Genomic DNA, 18,541 nt, shown 5'->3' with positions numbered 1-18,541 from the left:
TTTTTCAGAACAGGCCAATAAGATTCTTGCTATTATCAATGCCACCTTTATTATCAGCAACTAGTCTTTCTTGGCCAAGGGCAAAGCTCGGAAATCAGTAATTTTCCAAAGGTCATAGAAAAATAATTCAAGCCAGGGTTCGACCCCACATCCTGAGGAATGCGTACTTATGTAACGCTACACCCTGCTAAATTGCCATGCCTTATTAAATGTGTAACAAGCTGTTTAAGATTCTATGGTAGGAAACAAAATAACTGGGGCAGGGAATAACAATTCACTCTGTGAAATTATAATCAAACCTTTACTATAATTCTACTTGCATCTATGACACTTAAACACTTTGAATGTTTTGTAATGGGAAGAAAATTGATCTGTTGTAATTGGAGGCATTTTCTTTAAAAAATGTAAGGCATGTTTATAATATATAGGATGGAGAATTTTTACCCACCCAGCATGTGTGTGTGTGTGTTCATGTCCATGCGTATGTGTGTAAGATTTTGCTATTAGGAGTGTATATAATATGGGTGTTGGAGCACTTGAAGGTGGAGGCCTTAGTGTTTTGGTGAGCAGTTTCAGTTTTTTAGTGTTTTGTTGTTGTTGTTGTTCGTTTGGGGCTTTTTTTTTTTTTTGAGAGAAAAGTTTCTCATAAATTGGGGTAAAGAGAGAATCATAAGTGTTTTATAGTTTATAGTAGAAGTCTATTTATGTTCAAAAGAGTGAGTTCAGAGACCTAAAAAGACGCTCCCCAAGGACTGTGAACCTGCTGTAAATAGGAGTATGGGGAAGGAGCATCCCTGAGCCAAGAGGCATCTGGAAATATCAACTGGACCATTTTCCCCTTTGCTCAGAGCTGAGCCACACACACAGGAAGAAAACAAAGCTGAGAGCTTTGGACCTTACATATTATGAATTTAAATTTTTTAAAGAAAATACCTCCAATTACAACAGATCAATTTTCTTCCCATTACAAAACATTCAAAGTGTTTAAGTGTCATAGATGCAAGTAGAATTATAGTAAAGGTTTGATTATAATTTCACAGAGTGAATTGTTTTTCCCTGCCCCAGTTATTTTGTTTCCTACCATAGAACCTTAAACAGCTTGTTACACATTTAATAAGGCATGGCAATTTAGCAGGGTGTAGTGTGATATTAGCATACATTCCTCAGTGTGTGGAGTCTAACTCTGGCTTGAATTATTTTTGTAATTCAAAATTCCTGGTAATTGCAAATTACCAGGAAAGTAACTTGAATATGGAAATGAGAGGGTTGAGAAGGGAAGCAGGAAGGGCCCCAAGTGGCCCTCAGAGCCAGTCAGCCTGGGTCAAGAAGAGTATCAGGAAGGCAGGGACGAGACTCCGGACAGATTCTGGAAGGAAAGAACTTGACAGCCAAGTGCTGCCCACTGGACATAGAAGGGATAGCATAAGGCGAGGGTGAAAAGCATCACACCGGATGACAGATCAGCTGTGCCCGTCTGGAGCTTATGAGTCGGGAGGGACAGTGCTGGAACAAAGACGTTCATTTCAGTGCCAACGGGACCCAGCTGGGCATAACTGATCAGGGTCCTGGAGGACATCAAGATGAAAACACCCAAGTTGGCAGCATCCTATGATGGCCAGGACACCCGGTCCATGAAATGGTGTTAATGTGTACAGCTCTGATCACAAAAATGCTTGTTGCTGGGAATTGAACCCAGAGCCTTGTAGATACTGCACCAAAACACCCACATAAAACTGATTTCCAACTTGGAGAATGGTCTTCACCCAATCCCATATTCATGTACACCTTGAATAATTCCTTACATTCTTATGGTCTGGTGCAGTTTTAAAGCCCTTTCCCCTTTACTTAGTCGTTGCTAGCATTCCCATACTCAGTGGCGGACCGTGAAGGAACAATGAGAGAGTAGCTGAGTCAAGACCACAGAGGTAGTCAGATGGGAGATGTGGGTCTCAAAGCAGACCTTCTCTGGTCTGATGCTGGTTGACGGCATTTTCTGACTATCACTGCAGCTTTTTGTGTGCAGGTGAAAATATGTCAAATATTCAAAGTCCATTTTCAAAAGAGAAAGGTTTGCCAGTCCGCCTGTGCTGAACCCAATCAGAGACTTTGCTAAGAAAAACATTGTATCCCCTGGAGTTAAGATGTTGCCTTTTCTTGGACTAGCTAAGTAACTTAGAGCTGAGAGGGAGAATGTTCTCATCTCCATTGTTTACATAATGTCTTTTTTTTTCTTCAATTTCTTCCTTGTTCCATAAAGATACAGTCATAGCTGTGACGTATAACCGTGATGGGTCATATGACATGCAGGTAAGCCTTGTTGGTTCTGGTCTGTAGCTCAGAGCCAAAGCCTATCTTTGTCGTTCTAAGTAGGGTTGATTTTCATTCTCAAATTCCCCTTAAGCCTTTGACCATTGTGACTGTATTGAGAATGTCATGTGCTTTTATTTCAGAGCAGTTTGAGGCACTCACCCTGTATTGTTTCCAGCTTGTTTACTAGGTTTGGCTATGATTTCCTTAAGCATAAAAACCTAGCAAAAAAAAAAAAAAAGCCTTGGAGCTGGAGAGATGCCTCAGCTGGTAAAGGCTAGGCTCACAACCAAAAATAGAAGAATAGCCTTGAACTAAACAGCTCATAAGCCCCTCAGGTATGTGCACACATTTCACCAAAATAGCAGCACTTGGATTTTTGGGCTTAGAAATCCTATACACACTTAAAAATTATTGATAGGTCAGATGTGCAAAGAACTATTAGAAAACTTAAGAAAATTAGGTGACAGTGTAGTGGCACAGATACCTTCGTGTTGTTGTGGAACCATAGCTACCACCCATCAACAGATCAAACCGAAACTCCCCTATCTCGGTCCTCTATTTTTTGACAATTTCTATCATAAATACAATGTATTGTGAACACCTCTTCCATTGCCCTCTCTTATTCCTCCCCCATCCACAAGACTTCCTTCTCCCCAACTAGTCCCCTCCAACTGTCCTGGCTTCATTTTAATCCACTGAGTTAGTTGGGGTTGCTTATGAAAGCAGGGGTGGAGAGCTATTTGTCCACCCACAGGCAACTCCCTGCTCCTTACACCACTTAAGAAAATGATGCCCCTTTCCCAGCAACCATTAACTGCCAATCGCTCCCTCCCTCTTCCTCCTCTTCCTCTCCTGGAAGGCCTGGGAACTCGTGGGCCTCTCTCCATCCATGACAAAATGTTGAAGAGACCAGGATTATGTGGGCCTTGTGCAGGTGCCGCTGTTGCACAAATCCCACCAGGAGCGGCTGCGCAGTAGTTCTGCAAAGTCACTTAGTTTTTTTGCATACATGTCCTAAAGTAGAGTTGCTGTATCATGCACTAATTCTGTTTTTCATTTTGGGGAACTGGAGCAGTGGCGGCGTTCTGCATTCTCACCAGAGTGCCACGTTTTCTGTGCCCTGGCCACAGGGCTTTCACCCCATCTTGTTTAATAACAACCATCCTCATGGGTACAAGTGGTCAGGTGTTGAAGCTCTGATTTTTAGATGACTTAAGGATGTTGGTTTTTTGTTTGTTTGTTTTTTAGTTACTTGCTGGCCATTGGTATGTCTTCTTGGGAGAAATTTCTCTCTGTGGCTTTAGTGTATATATATATTGGTTTTTCGAGACAGGGTTTCTCTGTGGTTTTGGAGCCTGTCCTGGAACTAGCACTTGTAGACCAAGCTGGTCTCAAACTCACAGAGATCCGCCTGCCTCTGCCTCCCGAGTGTATCTATATTTTAATGCAGTTATTTTGTTGTTGTTTTTGAGTTGTGGGAAAACTACAAAAAATATAAAATCTAATATCACACAAGTACTCAATGCATTAACCATTGGAAGTGTTACATTCTCACAAGTCCAATGGCTTCTAGAGACTTCTGCTCCATACTCAAGAGGGGGAAAATGCTTTAAAAGGCAGATAGCATCTTGGTCCTATTATGAAAAGGTTGATTTTGCAGTTTCTCTAAATGGCTGTTGGAAAACGCTAAGAATCTAAATCATGTCGCTCCAGGGTAAAGCTTAGGCTAGCCCTTAATTAAAATAAGTCTGTTTGCAAAATGAAATGCTAAGAAGGTTCTTACTGTTATTTATTCTTTTATGTCAGTCTCACTCATGAATCTAGAGCTCATGTGGAATTCAGAGGACAATTCACAGAAGTCGGTACTCTGTTTCCTGTGAGTCCTGGGAATCAGACATGAAACTCAGGTCATCAGGCACCGTACACTAAACCATCTTGCCTAGCTCCTAAAGAAGGTGGTAAAATTTTGGCACTGAGCTACAAGTTCAGTAAATGTATCACGTTTAAAAAGAACTGAATGATTTCAAATTCTGAATGGATTTCCCAGTTACATGTGTTAGACCTCCCAGCGCTTTGAGACCCAGCAGTTTTCTCTGTCTCCGCACCAGCCGCGGGAAGTCACCCACTTTGATGCATGCACCATGCTTCCTTCATATTGGCGCCTCTGCTTTGGGACCCTTTCTTGTTCCTTGATTAGTAAATTGACAGTTGTCCAGTTGGTTTATGGGAATAAATGTACATTTGTGAATTTTTAGACAAAACTTTTATACCCTGAGATTTCACAGATATTTAAATAGCTGTTTTAGTAGCTTGCAGGGTGGAGTAAATGTCATGTTTAACTTCAGGGAGATGAGAATTAATACAAATTCTCCCATGTGACCTACTTCACTTTAGCCCAAATAGCATATTCACAAAGAATAGACTGACTCTATTCTAATATGATAGGAATTGAAGAGGAAAACATGGATTTTCTGTGTGTGAGGGAAGTTTTCTCTTGCGTGTAATTCAAGAGAACACTCTTGGAAACAGGAAAATGTATCCCTTTGCCAGCTGCCTTGAGACCTAAGTTCTCTTCTGACACAGCCTCTGCGAGCAGGACAACTGTAACCAGTTCCTGTCCTTTCACCTGACAGCCCAAACCCGTGGAGTCAGCCTTGTGTGGAGGAATGCCCTCTCTGCGGTCCAGCTCCGCTTTCTGTCACTGCTGACCTTGGCACAGGAAAACTGCGTTAACTTAAGAGCTCAGAAATGAATCCCAGCATGTAATATAGCCAGGGGAATTGGATAATTTTGTTTGGTTTCTACTTATTTATTTGTATTTTGAATTATATATATAGAGAGAGGATAGGGGTATGTGCATCTGGGTGAAGTTACCTGGAAAGAACAGAAGAGGGCATCAGAGCCCCTGGAGCTGGAGTTAGGAAACTGAGCTGATGACGTTGGTGCAGGGAACCGAGCTCAGGTCCCGTGAGAGCTGCGCGCTCTCGGCACTGCTAAGCCATCTCTGCAGCCCTTTGCTGTGTACTTTTATTTGACATTTTTATGCTGCTCCTTCCATTCTTAAATGAACTTCTTCTGTGGCATTATGCTGATATGGATAACATAGGATCTCCGGGTGGGGTTCTTCATGGTTCCTTGAAAAATACACCTTTGAAACTGCTAATAATAAAGACACTGTGGTTTTATTAACTCTACATAAGTCATTTATTTTAAAGACTTTTTTTTTTTCAGATTGGAGATGAGACCTTCCGCGTCCTTGGTGATCTTGGCAGTGAGGGAGGCTGCACCTACTTGAGGTCTTCTGTTAACGGAGTAGCCAGTAAATCCAAGTTCATCGTCCTGGACAACACCATCTATTTGTTTTCCATGGTGATGTCTCACTCTTGTCTTGTTTTGATGAGGTTTTAGTCTGCAGCCCAAGCTGGGCTAGGACTCACGGCAATCCTTCTGCCGTAGTTTCCCAAATGTAGGATTAGGTGTAGGTTACCATGTCTGGGTTTGATGATGTCCCTCTGAGAGTTGGGATGAGTTCGATTAACCAGAAGCATTTCACGTCCACCACTGAGATCATGTTTCCCCCTCTGTATTTCTTTGCCACAGTCCTACGTTTCTAGTTCTATTTATCTGTTTTGTTCTCACAGAGTCTCATTGTTAGACACGACAGTTTTCTTCTCTGAATTCAGAAATGGAGCTTGCACTCTCCTTGAGAGGCTCTGCCCTCAGTGCTGGCATTTTCTCATACTTTACCCGGACTCGTCCCCCTGACACTTGGAATCTGGGGTGGGGGAGAGGTGACCACTGGGAAAGCAGTCTGGACCAGATGCTTCTGGTTATAGGGAAGCGAATGGGTTAGTGGTGATGACTTGGCATTCAGAAGAGAGCCAGAGCAAGCTTGGCTTGGCTTCGGTGTAGAGCCTGATGACCAGTGTCAGCTTCTGGGCAATGGAGAGTAGACTCTCCGTCAGAGATGGGGCCACATCAAGATGGAGAGTAGACTCTCCGTCAGAGAGATGGGGCCATGGAGAGTAGACTGTCCATCAGAGATGGGGCCACATCAAGATGGAGAGTAGACTGTCCATCATCAGAGACATGGGGCCACATCAAGATGGACAGTAGACTGTCCGTCAGAGAGATGGGGCCATGGACAGTAGACTGTCCGTCAGAGAGATGGGGCCATGGACAGTAGACTGTCCGTCAGAGAGATGGGGCCATGGACAGTAGACTGTCCGTCAGAGAGATGGGGCCATGGACAGTAGACTGTCCGTCAGAGAGATGAGGCCATGGACAGTAGACTGTCCGTCAGAGAGATTGGGCCATGGACAGTAGACTCTCCATCATCAGAGATGAGATGGGGCCACATCAAGATGGAGAGTAGACTGTCTATCAGAGATGGGGCCATATCAAGACTACAATGTTCATGGTGAAATGGCTTTAGTTCTTACTGTAGAGTATCTTCCCTATGGTAAGGATGCTACTAAAAATCACTTCTAGAAGTATCCATCCTGTCATCTATAGTCCTGTCCTTTAATTCTCAGTCCCTGGTTAGGCATCTGTACCATTACCTCTGTGTCATAGGAGATGAGACTGAGTGAGGCTTAGTGGCCTTAGGTCACCAGGCTTCATTAGAACCGGGTGTTGATGGCACCTAATTCTCACTAATAGCTTGAAAGCTGTTGATCCCTCAGGTGTACTTGTAAAAATAAAGAGATGAGACCTTGATTCTATGTTCATTGTTTTGTATAGGAAGGCAGCATTGAAATTGGCATTCCAGTACCCAAGTACTTGTCTTCAGTGAGCTCGGAAGGAACTCAGGGAGGTGCCATCGCTCCTATGACCGGAACCATTGAAAAGGTAATAATCAGGGGACACTGATACAATGATGCCAGAAACGGCTAGTAAATGGTTTGGAGTTTGGTGTTTCCTTTCTTTCTCTATTCTTTACCCTCCTAAATTTTGCTTTTGGAAAGCACTCACTTAAAGAAAGTAAGAAGACTGAAGTGTAGTGGTTCAACTGTCAGTGTACATACAAGTACCTGTTTTTTTGATAAAGATTACTGTGGCTTTGTTCTGGGGTGTGTGTACATGTGTGTGCTACATGTATGGGCCTGAGTTTAAATCTAGAGCCTCAGACATGTTGAGAACTCTATACCCAAGCTCCACCCCACAACTTCTGGGGGAGGGTTGTTAATTTGTTTCCTAATTTTAATTTTGTTTATGTGTGGGGGTGCATGCATGTCTGTGCCCTACGTGTGTATAGTGCTCACAGAGGCCAGGAGAGGGTATCGGCCACGGCAAATTGAGGCATAAGGGTCACCTGAATTTGAGCCCAGCCTACACAGCAAACATAGCAGGACTCTGTCACAACAGAAGTGCAGTTAATGCTGACTGGAGAGTATAGCTCAGCGGCAGAGCCGGTGCCGTACTTGGCTCCAATCTCCAGGGCTAAGGAGAAGAAAGAGAGCTAGGTAGGAGGGTGAATTAAAGCGCATTTTTCCTCTTCAGTGTCGCGTGTCCCAGGCTGCTCTTGAACTCCTGGGCCAAGGTGGTCCTTCTCAGGTGCCACCTCACCCAACTCGGAATGTAGTTTTAAGAATGAAAATGGAGTGTTCACCAAAGATTATCTAAAGTCGGTGTTGTAATGTGAAGTTTAACATCATACAGTTTTGTCTTGAAATAATGACATTTCGCCTATGTGTTACAATGAGTTTGGAAGGCTGGTATTGGGGGAATCCACGTGGCTCAGGGTGGGGTACAGCTTGGAGAGGAAGCTGTTTTGTGGTTTTGAGACAGGGTTTCATTATGTAGCCGGGCTGCGCTCAGACTTGGAGCACTGGTCTTGCATAAGCACACACCTCCACAGCCAGCAAACCACGTGGTCCGAGCAGTCTAAGCATAGTGCAGGGGCATTCGCTCTCTTAGCCCACTTGACTTCCCTACTCTGAGGAATTGAAACTATATAAGTTTATTCTTCAAGGTTCTGGAGGTTGGGAAAATCTCAGATCACTGGCTGGTGAAAAGCCTGCTTCTTGGTGTTGCAGTGGACACACCATCTCCTCCCAGTGACCCCACATGGTTGAAGGGCACAGGACCTCTCTTGGGCTTTCTCTGTGAGGGTACAGACCCCCACTGACCTAATTAATCACCCTTGAGAAACCCGAGAGAGAGAGAGAGAGAGAGAGAGAGAGAGAGAGAGAGAGAAAGAAAGAAAATAGTTATTTAGTCTCCCACTGTTTTCCACTGTGTGAGCTGACTTAGATCAATCTCAGTTCACTCAAGCCTCCCACAGTGAGGGATGCCAGTGGCTTTGGGAGGCTGTACTGAAGAAGTGTCACCAATGACTGGGTGATCTTTGGAGCATCCAGAGATGCTTGTTGCCTATGACTGTGAGATCTAACTCTCCCGGCGATGCCTTTATAGACTGTTTGGTAACTATTAACTAAGGAGCACTTGGCCTATACACACTCATTAGTCTTGTAGAACTGGAGAGAGGGTTATCTTTTGGTGTTGTGAGAACTATTTACACATTTGTAACACAAACTAGAGAAGTGGTCAAGAGCCTCATCCTCTCCTAGGAGACATTTACAGGTATCCGTCTTTGCTTGTGTCATTTATGTGTGCGTTTTCCTGTATCAGACATCCAGGTCTGTCCTGATCATATTTATGAAAAACAAAACAACAGCACCAACTTATGTAAAACCCATTCATCTGAATCAGACAAAGCTAGGTCATAACCAAGAGACTAAGCATACGCAGTCAACAGCACTAGCAATGCTGGGTGGACCTGGTGGTCTCCAGTTTACCTGCTACATCTGCCCTTGGCAAACAGACATGTAGGCATGTGCTTCTGTTCCATTTGTTTACATACCAATTCTGGAGAGCAAGAAGGACCTGCTTTCTAATGCATCCCTTAATCTCTAGGTGTTCGTGAAAGCTGGAGACAGAGTAACAGCCGGAGACTCTCTGATGGTTATGATCGCCATGAAGATGGAGGTAGGTGGAATCCCAAGTCCAGGTGCTGAGTAAGCCTTGAGAGCAGCCTGGCCTACATGTTCTTTGCTTTATTTGATTGGTAATAATATTTTAAATACTAAGCGTCAGGAACTGGCTAAGTATTAATCTCAAGAAGCTAAAGCAACCATCTTTCTGGTAAATACATTTTTGTCTTGTGAAGCCCTCCCTGCCTTTGTAAACTTACTGAAGTATCCTCACTGAACACTCCCTGTCGCTCTTTCCTCGGAGTTGAATTACAGTGACAAGTGTTGGTTAGACTGTAGGCCAGCAGCTCCTGGCCCTAGGCAAATACTACATTCACTCTGGAAGCTTTATAGACCTGCTTCTGGAGACAAATTGAACTGGGACCTCCAGCAGGAAGGCCTAGTTGAAGTGCTGGGATTGATCCCAGAGCTCTGCAGCTGGTGGGGTACACTCACTGGCACCCCAAGTCCTAGTACTTCATGTAAGCTTCTCACATGAAAGTGTTGTGTACCGCCTGGTTGAGATTGCTCATTAGACCAGAGATTCTGGGTCACATCCTTGATGGTGTTACTGCGCAATCGTAAAAGTGTTTCCATTTTCTCTGTGGATGGGGTGTGTATAAACAAACTGAGAAACGACACAGCATTGAAGGTATTAGCTGTGTTTTCATTTTTTTTCTCCCTCTCCTGGCCCCCGCTGACATGACTACCATGGCTTTTTGTGTCTCTACAGCATACCATAAAAGCTCCAAAGGACGGCAAAATAAGAAAGGTGTTCTTCAAAGAAGGGGCCCAGGCCAACAGACATGCACCATTAGTGGAGTTCGAGGAGGAGGAATCAGACTAAGACATGCCATAATGAACTGTGTCCATCACAGAGAGCCGGCTGCACAGCGTCTTAGCTGCCTGGATACAGCAAGTGCCTCTTCAATCTAAATCCCGGAAAGAGGAGCTTTATTAAATAAGATGATGGGATTGGATGAAAGACCTTTCGTACTCACAAGTTATCTCAAAAGGTTTCTTAGAAATAAAACTGAGCTGCATTTTTTTTTTTAATTTTGGGAACTAATGTTTGCCTTAAATCTTACATGTTTACTCTTTTAAGAATGGGGTAGAGGGCAGCTTGATCTAAAGAGGAGTCAGAAGGAAATGCCATGGAAATGAATGGCTTTCCAGTTATCCTGATTAAAACACAGAAACGTCCTTCAGAGGCAGGGTCCCGAGCTGAACTCAACCAAGGGTAATGAGTAATTTAAGACATGAGCATTATTTGTTTCTAGACCTTGTGTTTGGAACATTTCTCTTTAGAATCATCTGCCTTTATTGTATTTGTGGGGAGCCTGGGGAACCCCGAGTGAGTGAAAGTCTTGACTAAATGTGTGTTGTTGACCTGGGCACAGCCAGGTCAAGGACCTTAGCCTTCGACTCAAGGAAAATGGCACTCATCCCCCATCTTGAGATTCCCCTTTGGGGGGGGGGGGTGTAGGGAGTGAGGCTCAAAGGAATTTTTGTTTCCTGTGCAGTATATTGATCCTGTGTGCAAAACTGTCCACCATAGCCTTCTACCTGGGGTAGGAGGTCCTTCTGTTTATGTGTTGCTTTCATTGGTTAAAGAATAAAGAAACTGCCTTGGCTTTTTGATAGGGCAGAACTTAGGTAGGCGGGGAAGACAGAACTGAATGCTGGGAAGAAGAAAGCAGAGTGAGAGACGCCATGGATCCTCCACCTGAGATGAACACTGGTTAGAATCTTTTCTGGTAAGCCACTGCCATGTGGCGACATACAGATTAATAGAAATGGGTTAAATCAAGATGTGAGAGTTAGCCAGTAAGAGGCTAGAGATAATGGGCCAAGCAGTGATTTAATTAATATAATTTCTGTGTGGTTATTTCGAGGCTAAGCTAGCTGGGCAGCTGGGACAAACCAGCAGCCTTCCAAGCAGCTCAGAGGCACAAGTGGGCCTCTCCTTACAACAAACTTAGTCAACAAATGGCACCCACATGGACAACTGCATCCACATAAAGCCTGAGAGATGGGAAGTAATTCTAGACATAAAATAATAGAGTTAAGCACTTTCTCGGGTGGGCTCTGCTTGCTAGAGGCAAGCACTCTCATTTAATAGAGGCTTCCTGACTCAGCTTTAGTTGCAAAACCTTGCAGCTCTTTTAAAAGGTCCTGCCATGAAACACTTAAATGATGTTGATGAAAAGCTGACTGCATGCTTTTTGGTTTTCAGCTGTAGCAGGGAAAAAGCCATGCCATTTTAAAATGCCAGCTTTCTGAGCTGTCCTGCCAGTGCAAACTCTAACTCTTTCAGGAAGGAGGTCTGGCTACAGAGCATTTTAGTGCGGTTTGTGAGCAGACAGCTACAGCTTGCTTGCTGGCAGGGACCTGGAAACACCATAGAGTTGTGGCAATAAACATGGCTACAGCCAGTACCTCTGCCATGAGGTAAGAATCTCAGAAAGCTAAGGAATGAGCTGAATCCAGCTGTCAAAGCCATGATTTTAATCCTCTCCATATTGCTTAGCAAATTAAAGACTCACATGGTCAGAAAAAGAGAGGTATACAGTAAAGTGAGATTCAAAGACAAAGAAAACCTCTAAATTTTTACAGTGTGTTAAAAAATATATGTAGGCTTGGGAGAGAAAAGAAAAAAGTTAAAGTCCTTAAAATAAAAAAAATAGTTGGGTGTGGTGGCACACACCTTTAATCCCAACACTTGGAAGACAGAGGCAGGCAGATCTCTGCGAGTTCAAGGACAGCCTGGTCTACAGAGGGACTTCCAGGACAGCCAAAGATATACAGAGAAACACTATCTCAAAAAGCCAAAAATTAAAATAAAAGAAATAAAGGTTAAAATAAAGCCATGCAAAGATGAAAAATACACAGAAAGTCTGGACACTATGTTATTATGCCATCTTTGAACTGTTTGAATACTGAGGAAGGAGCAACAGCTGTTAAAAGATATTTGCTTATAAATGCTGCCGAATTAATCCAAGATAGGTATTTTGAAAATACCTTGACTTCAAAATTGAAGTCAAAAGATATGTTACTTTGGAGAAGAGGTTTTGCTTTTGTTTGCACAGAAAATGAGAGGCTATGGATTTATTATGAGTTAAGAGAAATTAGATTTGGTTAAGGAAGACCACCTGAGAAATCTCTGGTAGGAACAGATAGCCCAGATGTCTTAGTTCTGCATCCAGAACAGATTTAAGATGCTGCCTGAGATGATCAAGCCTCACAGAATACTCCTGTCAGGACTTGATCATAATTCTAAATTTTCTTTAGGTCCCCATAAGATTATCAACACCCCCAACCAGCAGGAAGTAGCCTGGAAAACTATGCCCACATTCCTCCAAAATGGACTATGGATATTTTCCTTTGTTTAGAATGTTAGTTACAAGTTGTTATGGCTAATGGTCAGGAAAAAAGCTAAACAAAGGCTATTAGATTGAGCGTTCTTGTTTTAAAAAAAAGGGGGGGGGAGTGCTATGGGGCAATGGTCTGTATTCTGTCAATTATATTTTAAATAAACGCTGATTGGCCTGTAGCCAGGCAGGAAGTATAGGCAGGTCAATGAGAATAGGAGAATTCTGGGAAGAGGAAAGCTTATTCTGCAGTCCTGACCCAGCCACAGAAGAAGTAAGATGTGACGGCCTCTACGAGAAAGGTACCAAGCCTGGATGTTTACAACCTGCTCTCCTGCAGAGACCACCCCCACCAAGATTAGCTAACCTGTTGGCCCCCATCCCCCTGTATACCATAAACACTGCCTCCTTGTTTGTACCATAGTTTCACCTCCTTATTCAACTCTATGTAATAGACACTCTGCATATCTAAGGTGCTGTGATTTCTCCATCAGAGAGTCCTGTCTATCTAAGCCCAGTCTTGTCTTTACTCCCTAGCCACCCCAGTCATGTCTGTCTCTGGAGCTACGCTGAACATGCAATATTGCACCTGCTAAGCGTGCATTTTAAAAAGTGTTTGTATCATGCTAGAATGTTATGTACCTTCAATTTGTATAAATTAAAAAAAATATAGTTCTGCTCAAATAATAGACAAAAGGGCTGAGGAGATGGCAGAGTGTTTAAAGTGCCTATGCAAAAACAAGAGGGCTGGAATTTTGATTCCTGGAGCCCATGAGAATGCCAGGTAAGCATGCCAACTTGCCTGCAATTCTACCCTCAGAAGACAGAAACTGGATCCTTGGTATGAGCTGGCTAGCAAAACTAGCCATAGCAGTAAGCTCTGAGTTTGGTTGTGTGTGGAAGCACAATTGAGGAAGGTCATGGCCATCAATCTGGCGTCTCCATGCAAGGCTGACACAAAGAAATGGGGATGGGCTAGGACGAGGGTTGCGAGGGGCTTGAGGAAGGCTGGAGTGCAGCAAGTGTCTGCGGAGTCCTAAGGGAGTGGAGTTTGGGCAGGAGGAGGAGAGGCACCTGCAAGCAGGCTCCTGCGGGGCTGGGGGATGAGGCTGGAGATAGTGCAGTGGAGGGTAGACAGGCAAGGATTGCCCAGTCAATAGCTTAGTCATGTCAGAAAGGAAGTGATTCCAAAGGCAGTAGTGACCATGGTGCCAGAGAGTCAGAGTGTGGGTCTCCACGTCTGAGCACACGTCCTAGTTAGGATACCCACACAGTCACCTAAGGTGAAAGCTGGCTGGTATGAAAACGGGCATTTCCCTGAAAGTTATGTGGGCAGATGTGACCAGGGTAAGATTCACTAAGGAAAACCCAGGAGGATTTAGACTAAGAAGTCAGGCAGCAGCAGAGCCTCACTGGACAGTGAGCCAGTGTCCTGTGCCTGAGCAGGTTTGCACAACTGGAGGAGAGATGCCAAGCTGGCCAGGCTACACGAGAAAAGTGTGTAACGAAGGCTGAGGAAAAGTCCTGCCAGGAAGTGAAAAATGGATGAGGAGCTAGTAGTGATTGTTACCGTAAAAATAAAATGGTGCCATTCCCCAAGTGGCTGCAAACGCTGCAGGTGCTCTAATGGCAGCAGAGGACAATGGGCCACGAGACCACGGCTGGCCACGAAGGCAGCTGGTCGCAGACAGGGAGCCACGTGGTGGATGAGAGACAGAGACATGGATAGGTACACCATGCATAGAAAGTGGGTATTTATTTAGTGGGTTATGGAAGGGAAAGGCGGTAGGAGTGAAGGGGGAAGAGCAGAGAGTAGCAGAGAGAGAGAGAGAGAAGGGGGGAGAGGAGAGGAGCCACAGCAGCAGCTACCTCTTCAGGAAGGAACTCAGGCTTGCCTCATGGGGGGGGGGCTTGTCTCTTAGAAGGACAGGACAGACCATTACAGTGATTGTATAGAATTATATAGAATTACTTTTTTAAGCAATGAATTGAGGAACCTGCCTGACTCCATTTTGAAGGCAGGGGCCATTATACTGTATTTTACAAAATAAGTTTATTTACTGTGGAGATCAAGACAGTGAGTAACATTTTGGCTGAGCTTTAAAGATCCAGCCATTTGCCACACAGAAGAGATGGTAGGTAGTGCCAGGACACCAGGCATTGGGACTAGCAGAAGCTAGAAGGAGCTGTAAGAAAGCAGGAAACCACAGTGTTGGGGGAAGAGTGTTCCACCATGGGATGGACAACAGAAAAGGAAGCTGCTGCCCATGGAGGCAAAGGCTTCTTGTGTCCCCGTCTGTACCTGGAGCTGGGGGCTGATGAAGACTTCCTAACAGCTTACGGTTTACAAGTCATATATTGTGCACAATTCCAAGTACACCATTGTGTACAGGGTCTCGCTTTGTTGTACTTGCTGGCCTGAAACTCACCATGTAAACTGTTATGTGACAAAACATTTCCTGAGGGATGCAACTCATAGAACTGCTAACTCCGGATAGGAATCCTAATACAGACCAAAGTACAGAGACCACCAAAGTCAAACTTGGTGAACCAATGAGTTTTACAGGGGTTATAGAAGTATGGTGAGGGGTTACTTCCAGGAGCTGACTCAAAGACAGCTGCACCATCAAGGCCCTTCCCAGCCCACCAAAACTAGGACCTGGAACACACTGCACAGCCTACAGGGAGTTCAAAAGGTTGGAGAGTGTTCTTTCCAAATGACTCTGGTCTAAACATCTTCCAGGCTGACTTTTTTTTTTTTTTTTGGTTTGGTTTGGGGATTTTTTTGTTGTTGTCGTTTTCTAGGAAGCAGGTCTCATGTCAGGGTTTTCTTTGCAGACTGGCTGGTTTGACAGTCTTTGCAGTTTAGATTAGGCAGTTTGAGAGTAACTCTCAGCTTTTATTGCTTACTCTGGCATGAAGGGGTCTAGTGAATCTGGTCAGTTTCTGCAACTTCCTGAAGCCACTTTGAGTTACGTAACCTTCCTGTTTAAGGAGATTCCCTGGAGGTTGGAATGTTTCAATCTGGAAGGAAACTGTTACACCACACAGACCAAGTGGCCCTGAAATTGCAGCGGTTCGCTGTCTCTGCACCCAAGGGTCAAGATTACAGGTATGAGCTAGCGTTCTTGTTCAGGCTGGCCTTGAACTCATAACAGTTCTCCTACCACAGTCTCCCAAATGCTGGGATTGCAGGCTTGAAACAATTCTCAGCTACATGTCCTTAATTTAAAAGTAGTTCTTCTGGGTCAGGGCTGGAAAAGGGAGCTAAGTTCAGCCTGGCTGGCTGATCTTGCAAACATCAGGTCCTTGGGTGATGATGAGCCTTGGTTAAACATGCATCAGCCAGTTGCTTCTCTTCCCCCTCTGTCTCTAGTCTATTCCAGTGACACCATGACAGCTATCAACCACAGGAGATTATATGTTCTCTAGGAAAACCTCCAGTGTTTGCCAGGCTGGCATGTCATTGGAATCTGTGAGCTAAAGGGGCCTCAGAATGTCTACACCAAGGGCAGCTCATCTCTGGCATGAAGACTGGACCTGGATTTGTTCTATCTTCCTGTCAGCTGTAACACACCCATAGCTGGCATGGGAGGGAAGCTGTTGTGTCTGGCTTCAGTGTGGGGACGTCACTCCTTCCTCTGGACAGCAGAGTAGGGCTGGCTTGCAGCTGAACTCCTTGCCTTATTTTTCACTGTCAGCTCTTCTTGCTTTTGCACACATGCTGTGCTTAACCCTCAAAACAAAACCCCCCGGGTATGTCAGAAGTGGTAGCATCACTAGCTTCCTGACCTGCTTGCAAGGTTCATAACAATACTGGCTTATGTTGCACCTTTCATCAGAGGACCCCAAGAAGCACTCCCAGATATTCATACAGTGCTTACAATTTTCAGGAAGACAGGGAAAATGTGGTTTGAATTATGTGCGAGAGGAGAAGAGATGGAGGCCTCCATGTGCTTTGCTTTGTACCTGCATTAGATACTTCTCTCTGGCTGTAATAAACACCATGGCCAACACAACATAAAAAGAAAAGTTATGTGGGTCTTAGAGTTTCAGAGGAATAGAGGCCATGGCCATTGTGCTGGGGAGCATGGCAGCAGGCAGGTAGACATGGTTGCAGGCGCAGCAGCTGAGAGCTCATCTTTTGATCAGCATGCAAGAAGCAGAGTGAGTCCTGAAATCATGAGTGTCATTTGAAAACAAAGCCCAACCCCAGAAACACACCTTCTCTAACAAGGACACACCGAACCCTTCCCAAACAGTTTCGCTAACCAGGGATCAAGTATTTAAATATGTAAGTCTAAGATCACCTTTCTCATTTGATCTGCCACAGTGCCCAGTGCAAGGAAGGAACCTTTGGTCATGGCTCCTCAGATGTGGGATTTCTCTGTATGCTGTGGATACCATTGGATAATAAGGAAACTGTCTTAGGCCTGCACAGGGCAGAACTTAGGTAGGCAGGGAGAACTAAACTGAATGCTGGGAGAAGGAAGGCAGAGTCAGGGAGAAGCCATGTTGCCCCACTGGAGACAGATGCCAGAACTTTACCTGGTCAGTCACAGCCTCGTGGTGATATGCAGATTAATGGAGATGGGTTAATTTAAGATATGAGTTAGCCAGAAATATGCTTAAGCTATTGGCCAAACAATATTGCAAATAATACAAGCGGCCTTCACACAACACTCCTCTCCTGCTGAACACACTTTTGCTCACACTTTCTCAGGTTACAGCCATGATAGTAGACTTTTAAGTCCTGTAGAGCCCGTTGGCTGTGTGGAGGCATCTTGCCCTTTCCCCAGGTCCCTGCGATGTCCTGGGGAAATGTCTCTATTCCTATTCCTAAAAGGCACTATTCCTCTGGGCTATGGGATTCCCAGATTATCCTCATCACCAGATATTTGTCTCACGGCTTCAGGAATTAGAGTGCCTTCATTACCACAGTATGCACTCGGGCGATAATGTAAATGCCTTCTTTCCCTTATGGTCAACTCAATTATTCATACGTAACAACCCTCATTATTGCATTATTAAGCCTTTAGATTAGATTGGAACTATTTCTTGAGGAGTTAGATAGTGTAGCTCAGTAGGAGAGTATGTGGTTAGTTTGTGTGCTGGGGTTAATCCCTAGCACAAACCCTGACTTAGTTATTTTTCTATTGCTATTTTAAAATACCCAGATAAAAGTAATTTAAGGGAGAAAGAATATATGAAAAGCTATATGGAAACACACGACATCATAAGCTAATAAAAATATTTCTTAAAAAGGGAACTTGAATGGTAGTGCACATCATGGGTGGACAATATTGTCCCCAAAAGACAACCTCATCAACAGACATGGGACACGCCTTGCAAGCTGTAGATCAAGAAGACCCTAGAGACTTCCAAATCAGCACACGCTATGGTCATTGCTCTTGGCTACCCACCAGAACTAAAGGGTAAGATCCATAGTTGAAGGTAACACACATTTTGGTTTCAGGACAGAGAAATTCATTTGGAAATGATCACAAAGCCTCCTCCTTACTGGCTAGCTTTCATAAGGTCTGAAGGCCAATGGGGGGGGGGAATCAATGGTCTTACCCAGAGCTGGACCCTGTATGCCACAATACTGATATGCCAGGCAAGACCTGCTGATGTAACAGAGGCACAACGATTTATAGGAATGGCAATGATTAGAGCATAATCATTTTTTTATTTTACTAGAGTTAAGGCCTGTCCTACAAAAGAGAATTCATTCCTGGTACTGTGTCTTGGGGTTTCTAGTTCTGTGATAAAACACCATGACCGAAACCAAGCTGGGGAGAAAGGGGTTTATTTCATCGTATACCTTGTCACCCATCATCTGGAGAACTCAGGGTAGGAGCTCAAGGAAAGAATCTGAAAGCAAAA

The 18,541-nt window shown here is 44.3% G+C and overlaps 1 protein-coding gene across 1 annotated transcript in view; it reads left to right on the top strand.

Annotated features, from left to right (window-relative positions):
- Mccc1 (methylcrotonyl-CoA carboxylase subunit 1) overlaps window positions 1-10,338 on the top strand; it is a 47,835-nt gene extending 37,497 nt beyond the window's left edge. Inside the window, exons 15-19 of the mRNA XM_041659494.1 lie at window positions 2,258-2,307; window positions 5,542-5,679; window positions 7,054-7,161; window positions 9,229-9,300; window positions 10,018-10,338. Coding sequence (XP_041515428.1) covers window positions 2,258-2,307; window positions 5,542-5,679; window positions 7,054-7,161; window positions 9,229-9,300; window positions 10,018-10,131 — 482 coding nt within the window. The 3' untranslated portion in view covers window positions 10,132-10,338. The remainder of the gene's footprint in view (window positions 1-2,257; window positions 2,308-5,541; window positions 5,680-7,053; window positions 7,162-9,228; window positions 9,301-10,017) is intronic.
- The last annotated feature ends 8,203 nt before the right edge of the window (window positions 10,339-18,541 follow it).

The sequence above is a fragment of the Microtus oregoni genome, unplaced genomic scaffold (genome assembly GCF_018167655.1).
Source record: "Microtus oregoni isolate MIOR12 unplaced genomic scaffold, Mior012 000010F_ref0000083, whole genome shotgun sequence".
Lineage (NCBI taxonomy): Eukaryota > Metazoa > Chordata > Mammalia > Rodentia > Cricetidae > Microtus > Microtus oregoni.
The sequence above is the reverse complement of the archived record's forward strand: the minus strand, read 5'-3'. Positions and strand labels throughout refer to the sequence as shown.